At 37.6% G+C, this 8,745-nt stretch overlaps 1 protein-coding gene across 1 annotated transcript in view; it reads left to right on the top strand.

Moving 5' to 3' along the window:
• The first annotated feature begins 2,240 nt into the window (after positions 1-2,240).
• LOC107707962 (cGMP-inhibited 3',5'-cyclic phosphodiesterase A-like) overlaps positions 2,241-8,745 on the top strand; it is a 31,921-nt gene continuing 25,416 nt past the window's right edge. Inside the window, exons 1-2 of the mRNA XM_016512083.1 lie at positions 2,241-2,384; positions 2,825-3,088. Coding sequence (XP_016367569.1) covers positions 2,268-2,384; positions 2,825-3,088 — 381 coding nt within the window. The 5' untranslated portion in view covers positions 2,241-2,267. The remainder of the gene's footprint in view (positions 2,385-2,824; positions 3,089-8,745) is intronic.

The following is an 8,745-nucleotide window of genomic DNA, read 5'->3' as shown; positions in this document are numbered from 1 at the left end:
TGTGAGAGACAACAGGAGACTTTTTCACTGGAGGAACGTTATTATGGATTATGGATTACTGTGATGTTTTTATCAGCTGTTTGGACTCTCATTCTGACGGCACCCATTCACTGCAGAGGATCCATTGGTGAGCAAGAGATGTAATGCTACATTTCTCCAAATCTGATGAAGAAACAAACTCATCTACATCTTGGATGGCCTGAGGGGTGAGGACATTATCAGCAAATTTTCATTTTTGGATGAACTATTCCTTTAAATGCAAATGAATTGCACACTAATAGTCTGATTATTACCAATAATTTATCATGGTTATTTATAACATATTATAAAATATAAATTCAAATGCAATGTTTTCTACTGCTGTTATCATTGTCCTGCCTCAAATTCAGAACCTGCTTCAAGTGCAAAAAAAAAAGCAAAATAATCCCTGAGCTCACTAGAAAAATCATTTTCTGTTCATTCAGTGTTTTCAAACCCATGCATTTGCATAATGCATCATCTGTCTATAGCACAGACATGTGCGTTTTCATCAGAGTGGACATTAAAAATGTATACAGAAAACTGCAATACGCAACATATTTGACCGTGATTATGATTGCTGCGTAATCATAATAACATAATCACAAAATTCTGTTTACATGAGCTTCAAATTAATCTCAGTACTGCTTAAATCGCATTATGAATGTAGTCATTATGTGTTTAAGCATATTTGTCTGCAACTGCAATATTTTTCCGATGCTGTTATGGCTTTCATAGAATGATAAACGTAACTAGATGTTTCAGGACTTTAGATATGAATACTGTATGCCAAACACACCAGTGTGGTCTTGATAGACCGCAATCAGTGTAATTTTGCTGTAGCTACAAGCCCAAAATGATCACATAAGTTTAATCATTCAAATCATTCAGATTGGAAATGCAAAAGTACTTATTTGTATTCATTTTCTTTGATGTGACACCAGTAATTTTCCTTTTTTTAGCGTGCGCCAAGGTTTGAATTATTAGTCTCATCTAGCCTCCATGATCTGTTTTAATGCAGCTCAATCTAAGATTTATTTTATGTAATCCAAGCGAGGGATTTTGCATTATTCAGCAAAGGTATTTCCTTTGCAAGGGTCTGTGACAGAGAAAATCCAATACAGTAATATCAGACCGAGCAATTAATACATGTGTTTGTGTTTAATACACAAACAGAGAGCGAGTAGAAACCCGACCCACTGACGCAACCTCGTTGTCATAGCAACCACTCATCTGTCAGCCTCACATGCGCCACGCTGTCAACGGCACATGAGCTGACAGAATGAATCAAGGAGTTTCTGATGGAGGGAAAAAATGTAAACAAACACGTGTCTACGGTCAGTATCTTGCATCTCTGTTTCCTGTTTGGGTCATGCACATCTTGTACAAGGCTTATGAGATTTCACAGAAGATGCTGATGAGGAAAGAGCAGATTATCTCGATTCAGGCTGTTTTTTAAAACAATTTTAACTTATTATAAAAACAATGTTACAAATTTATTGTGAAAAATATGAAGAAAAAAAACTATGAACAAAAATGAAAAACCAATACTGGTGTGTATCTTGTAGTGTTTGCTTGCAATGCACTGAATTTTTTTAAATTATTATTTTTTATTTTTATTACTAGTTTTACTATTATACTTTGTACTTATTATACTATAGTATTTTGTATTATGTGTGTGTGTTATTTTTAAATTTATATGAACAAATCATATTATATATATATATATAATACATAAAATATTTTTATATATTTTTATTTGTATATTATTATTATTATTTATTTTACTTATTTAATGATTTATTAATTTACATAATGTTATTTATTTATTTTTTATAGGCATTAATATGTAAATGTGGGTGGTCATATGTTAATTTATTTGTGCCATGATTATTTCTGAATGAGCCATTTTTGCAGCTTATTTTCCAGCAATTGTTTGTGTATATGTACATAGCATATCAAACAAGAGGCATAGGAACAAACCGTAACGATTTTGCTCATGAATATTAATTGCGCGACATTCGGCTCGGTAGTCCTGACTGATTGGCTTAAATGCAGAAGCTTTGTCTTTTGTGTCTTGCTACTTTGGCCAAGAGAAATGAACCCCAAACTCTTAAAAATAAATAATTTTTGCAGTTCCATTTGATGACTTTAGGAGTGCAGAAATGACACACTTTGCAGTTGAGGGATTTTTGGGATCTTTGAAAATGAAGCACATTCTGTTGGCATCTGAACATACGCCCCAGCAGATGCTGCCTGTCGTGAAGATCTCTCTGAGTTTTGAAGATCTCTCTCTCTTTTTCTCTCTTTCTCGAACAATGAACATCTGCACGGCCCAATACGAGCAGCCACCCGGCCTAATGCAAGTCAGTTTCTCCTTCCTCCATTAGTTATTCTCTGTATGTGTCAGTCCTTCATCTGCTTTTGATGTCTCTCTCTCTCTCTCTCTCTCTCCATCGTGCGTGTGTGTGAATACTGTATCCCGTGGCCGTTTTTGAGGGCTAGCGAGGAAAGACCGAGTGTGAGACGTGTTATAAATGTATCCTCTTTCTGTACTTCTCATGACCTCCTTCTCTCTTGCCCTCGAAATCTCTCTCTCGTTCTCTGTGTCTCTCGTTCCCCCGTGTGTAGCAGTGCGGCGTCACTCTCTGCGTCAGTGTGCCATTACGTCAGCCCTGCATCGCGTCACCGCTGAGGTGCAGATGAGCTAACGTTGCTTTTTCTCTCTCCCCCCTTTGTCTCTTCCTCTACCGCTACCTGTGCGTTTACCTCTGCCTTACGCCCACTTCCTGTCTCTCTCGTCCAGTCTTCGGGCACCAGCGTGACGGTGGACATCGCGGTGATGGGCGAGGCCCATGGACTGATCTCAGATCTGCTGGCTGACCCCTCCCTCCCGCCCAACACCTGCAGCACCCTGCGGGCCGTCAGTAACCTGCTCAGCACCCAGTTCACCTTCCAGCCGCTGCACCACCGACCGCGCCTGAGCCCCCTGCAGGCCTTCAGCGACGGACACGCCTGCTCCGACTCAGAGGAGGCGCCGGAGAAAGGAGAGAGGCTGGTCATCCCGAAGGTAAGGCCACACCCTCTCAGGTAGCAGGATTTGATTGGTAATTGGCCCCGCCTTAAAAATATGACTGAGCTTTGCAGCTGTTGCAGCCCCGCCCACTTTTTCCATTTCCATTCATTTCGTTCATAGAGATTTTTTTTAAGTAGCGACACAGATCCATATTGTGACGTACATCCGAGTTTAAAGTAAAAGAAAAAATATAAAGACAGGACTTAGTTCTATGCATCAGTTTTTAATTGGATGTTGCTAAGACTAATCTGATCTTTGCAGCTGTTGTGGGCTCACCCACTTTTTTCCCCATTTCCAGTCTTTTTTTTTTTTGAAAAAAGTGACAGATTCTGTCTCCCATATTGTGATATACATATGAGTTTAATGAATTAACGACATGGAAGAATGTGGGCATGACTTGGTTCTGGGCTGTGATATCCAAAAGCATCGTAAGCTTAAGTACATCGTAGACCCATTGAAACCAATGGAGCTACAATCAACTTAGGCTTACGATGCTTTTGGGAAACGCAGCCCTGGTTAGTTGTTGATTGGATGTTGAGGTGTGAGAGGAAGTGCCAGAGAAAGGAGAGAGGCTGGACATCCCATAGGTAAGGCCACAGCCTCTCAGGTACCGGGATTTGATTGGTAATTGGCCCTTTGCTAAGCTCCACCTTAAAAATATGATTTACCAGTCTTGATTAACAAAGAAAAATGTAGGCGAGACTTGGTTTTTGGTTTGATTGATAGTTGGCCCTTTTCCAAGCTCCGCCTTCAAATTACAACTAACCTTTGCAGCAGTTGTGGCCTTGCCCACTTTTTCCATTTACAGATTTTTTTAAAGCAGCAAATGTGGGCGGGAATTGATTCTATGCATCTGTTGTTGATTGGATGTTGAGATGTGGGCGTGACACTCACTTGAGCTTGCGTGGGTGGAGTTTAAGTGGACTTAAAGGGTTAGTTCACCCAAAAATGAAAATTAGACTGTGTTTTACTTACCCTCGTAGCATCCTAGGTGTATATGACTTTCTTCTTTCAGACGAATCCAGTCGGAGTTATATTAAAATTGTCCTGGCTATTCCAAGCTCTGTCATTGCAGTCAGCGGGTGTTGCAGTTAAACAGTCCACAAGTCGTCAAATAAAGCTTGCGCATTCATAATAAAACGTGCCACAGACGTTTATTATGAATGCGCAAGCTTTATTTGATGACTTGTGGACTGTTTAACTGCAACACCCGCAAACTGCAATGATAGAGCTTGGAATAGCCAGGACAATTTTTAATATAACTCCGACTGGATTCGTCTGAAAGAAGAAAGTCATATACACCTAGGATGCTTCGAGGGTAAGTAAAACACAAGCTAATTTTCATTTTTGGATGAACTAACCCTTTAACTATTGGAGAACCCTGCATATGTGTGTCGAGAGAAGTGTGTCGTTTTCACCAGAAGATCTGGTTATGACATTTAGATTAAGATTAAAAGATTAAAAACTATTTTTTTTAATTAAACATTTACACAGATGAAGTGTTCACAATAAGATCTATAGCATGCATTTTTAAATAATATTTTAAAATAACTAGGAAATATCATATTACAAATACTAATTACAGGTAAGTAGCAAGTAACACATTGAATAAATCATGAAATTCTGAAGTAGAAAGACTGAAATAGTGTTTTCTTGCAAAACATACTCCAATAATCTTTATTTACAACTTTGATAATTAATTTTTGCAGTATATTATCAGACGGGCTTTCACACTTTTATAATGGAGTTGCATGGAAGTCTGTGTTTGGATAGTTTTATATAGAATTCCATTGAGAAATGATCCAAAAGTACATTAAAACATTTAGTACAGTAGAACAGTAATCTATACATTTCTTTAAAGATAAATCACATATAACATGCCACCATGTACTAACTCCAGCCCATGTATGAATAATATCCAGTCTATTTATGAGTCCATTTCACTGAAAGTCATGCCGTTCATACCTATGGGACGTTCTGTAAAGCTTGTCCTGCAGGGAGCGGAACTTAGCGACGGGTCAATTAGGCTTTCGTTTGTGAAAATGAATGTTTTTTCTCCGGTTAGGGTGTTTTTACATTATTTCTTAGCATTGCTGTAGCGATTCATGAATGGCTTGCGTTATCTTGGTGGAACCGGCTAAGACTTTGAGACAAAAGAAAAAGACTCCATTGTGTTTAATGGTTTACTGCCACGGCCAGTGCTCTGTATTTTTCATCACACACACACACACACACGTTCCTTCCTCATTCACGCCAGCATGGCAGGTCTCTAATGTAGCGGACAATGACGCACATTCTCACAGAAGCCTTTTAATGTTTCACCAGCACTGCAGTTAAAAATGCATGCCGGCACTTAAAGAGTAGGTGAGGCAAAAGTCACTATCCGTCTCTCCAGCGCTTTTCCCATGCTGCAGTGCTCAGCAAACACCGTTAAGAGATGTTTATTAAAGCCCATTCATTACACCTGGTCCAAATGTAGGTCACACCGCACTACACTCTGATATTGAACAGAATTCAGAGCACCGGCCTTATTATTTTTCCACAGCGTATATAATGTGATATTTTGGCAGTGTGAAGAAAAACACGAGCGAGTCTGGTTCTTTAAGCAGCATTTTATCTGTCAGAGCTACAGCTGTGTCAATATCAGAATAAAAACGGCACGAAACGCAACTGATGGTGACATGATTTGCGTAGAAGGTCAAATAGTCGTGGCCTGTCTGGGTGTCCAGTTTGGCAGCGGTGCAGGAAACGGGGCTTTTTCACATAAATCCCAAATCACTTTTCCTGTATATTTTAACTCGGCAAAGAAAAACACTTTTCCTAAGGTGTTACATTTCTGCAGCGCTGCTGATCGGACGTCCATTTCTAGAGCCGGTAAACATGCAACACGGTTACCGTAGGTCAGAAACCTTTTAACGCATTATACATGCATGAGCTCCCCACCTTAGAAAGTACTATTAAGATTTAAAGGCCGATTCCTCCAGTATTTTCCTACTTTAGGATTTCGAGCGAGCGCATACCTTTGTCGCAGACATTTAAAATGCTAATCTATTCGAGAGCTAATAGGAAAAGAAAGTTGTTGAACTGAGCGGTTCGCTGCACTCTCAGGCCCTGGACTATTCCCTGCAGGTTTTGTTAGTTTTTACTAAGGCGTTGTAGTGAAAAATAATTGTGTATCTTGATGTTTTTTAGCCTATTTAAAGATATTGTGTGTTATGTAAATGTTAAAATATTTGTAAATATTTGTATTGTATTTATAATATTTTTAAATATTTTTTTAAATATTTTAAAATATTTATACATTTTACAAATGTTTAGTGTAAGAAGTAAAATAAAGTATAAATCTAATCAAAGCTAAATAGACACAAGGGCATAGCATGTTTTGTAAAATTTGTATAAAAATAAGTAAATAGATAAATACAAAACAAATAATAAATAAATAAGAAAAATATTTTTTACCTACAGTGCATAAGAGTAAAGCATACAGGTGTAACTAAAAAAAGTCACTATATAAACTATAAAGTCACTATATTTTTTCTTTTTTTAAATATTCAACAAAATTGCTAAATATATTTCAGGAGCAATTTCACATCTCTTGAGGGTTTTTTTTATACCTGTAATCACTGGTATATTGCTGCAAAATGACAGATGATTAGCGTTGAGAAGACTGATGCTGTGAGCTGGTGTTGAGGGTGTGATTTGAGCTCCCTGTAGGAGGCTAGTTTGTGCAAAAATGCTTAAGTGGTTGCTGGAAAATTTGCACGTACCGTTTTAATGAAAGGTTGTGAGGTTTTGTGGGTAATGTGGCTTTTTATGTGTCGGCAGAACTGGTATTAGATAATCAATTTAAACTACATGTTTGTGACATGCATGTACACAGTGTTGATGCAGATATTTGGCGAATCGTGTGAAACCTATCAAGGGTCATGTCAGAGGTTCGAGCAAGTCACACATGTTCAAGTCTCAAGCAAGTCTCAAGTCACAGGTCAAACAAATCAAGCAAGTCAAGTCAAGTTAGTGGCTCACCTCAAGCAAGTCATGTCGAGTCCTGCTAAGGATCAAGTCAAGTCACAGTATCAAACAGGAACAAATATATTTTTGCCACATGACCTCCTCAGAAATTAACTTTCTTAGTTATACATTTTAAATAATAATGTTTTAAATATAACTTTTTGCATATAGGCAAAATACTACTTTGTATACCGATAAGTCTGTAATTGAGAAAATATTGATAAAAATACAAGATAAAAATATGTATCTCATATTTATGTTATATTGAGTTTGACTATCCTAGGAGACACATATAATATTTAACAGATGTTTGAAAATGATTTTGCACAAAATATCTCCAGCGAAGACTAGGATTCAGTCTGGGAGCACGCTAAAGAATTTCAGTGTGTAACAAGCTATTCAATTTAAAATAGTATGCTGACTACAAATCACCCCTTATATCATGGTAAGAAATAAAATGGACCCAAAGTTTTCATCGGATATAGACACCCTATTTGGACCTTTCCTTTCACTTTGCATGATTGCCTACATTGTTCTTGAAAACTATTGTCATGGCTCAAAACAAGAAGCCTATTGCTGTTAATGTTTATGTATCTTCCCCTGTATCTTATCGATTTCTTTGATTTTATCTTAATAAGAACTAAATTGACAGCTGTGCATTTAAGGTCTGCCTAAGCTTTTTGTTTTGTTTCATTTCTGTTTTCTGTTTGTTTCGTTGGAACTTAAAATATTAATTTAAAAAAAATGGAATATAGAAATATGAAATGAAAAGATAGGCCTACTCTATGACATTAATGCCGCCAGTAAGTCATGGCAAATCACTGCTTTATCACAGAAGCGTTCATTGAACTGATTCATTCAAAACAGTTGATTTGTTCATGCACAAGCAAGACTGGGCCACTGAATCACTCAAGCCATTCGTTCAAATCCCTGGATTCGTTCAGTATTCAGTGTGTTGCTTAGAGACGAGCGTAACTCTTTAGCTGTGGGCTGAACGTAACTGATGGCAGCCGCGCTTAAAATATGACTAAATATCGTATGTTATAAATATAAAAACTCATACTAGGGCCATTTTGACAACATATCTTGAATTTTGAGTGCAAGAAAAACATCATTAATCGATAAAAAAAACTGTGGTTTCCGTGGTACAATTCAATATATTGATTTACAAAGAGGGATGCTTGACACTAAAGCACTTTTTTGAGAGGCAAACGCCAGCGAATTTAAAGTATGACGTCGTTAATTACAAACACAAGATTAATCATTTATAATCACTTTAATTTAATGACAGACTTGAGCTGAATTTTAAGACCAATGCTGTCTTCAACTAACGAACAAGCTTACATACCTTTCCTTTTTGAAGTGCTGACGTCCTGGCTTTGTAAATGCATACAGTTTCAAAGTGTTTATTCAAACATCTCGGGAGATTCTCTTGCTCCCTGTTTTTGGCGCACTGAGTTCCTGTGCTCGTGCAGTGTCATGAACTGCGCAGACTCGGATCACTTCTGCCGCTGGTTCAATGGCTTGCGTTTTGTTTACCAAATTATGTCGCAATGATTTATAATAATAATTAGAGTTGTTATAAAGTCAAGTCCTGCCGAGTCATGAAGGTCAAATCAAGTCAAGTCTCAAGTCACTGG

Source organism: Sinocyclocheilus rhinocerous, unplaced genomic scaffold (genome assembly GCF_001515625.1).
Source record: "Sinocyclocheilus rhinocerous isolate Xijiao unplaced genomic scaffold, SAMN03320098_v1.1 scaffold475, whole genome shotgun sequence".
Lineage (NCBI taxonomy): Eukaryota > Metazoa > Chordata > Actinopteri > Cypriniformes > Cyprinidae > Sinocyclocheilus > Sinocyclocheilus rhinocerous.
The sequence above is the reverse complement of the archived record's forward strand: the minus strand, read 5'-3'. Positions and strand labels throughout refer to the sequence as shown.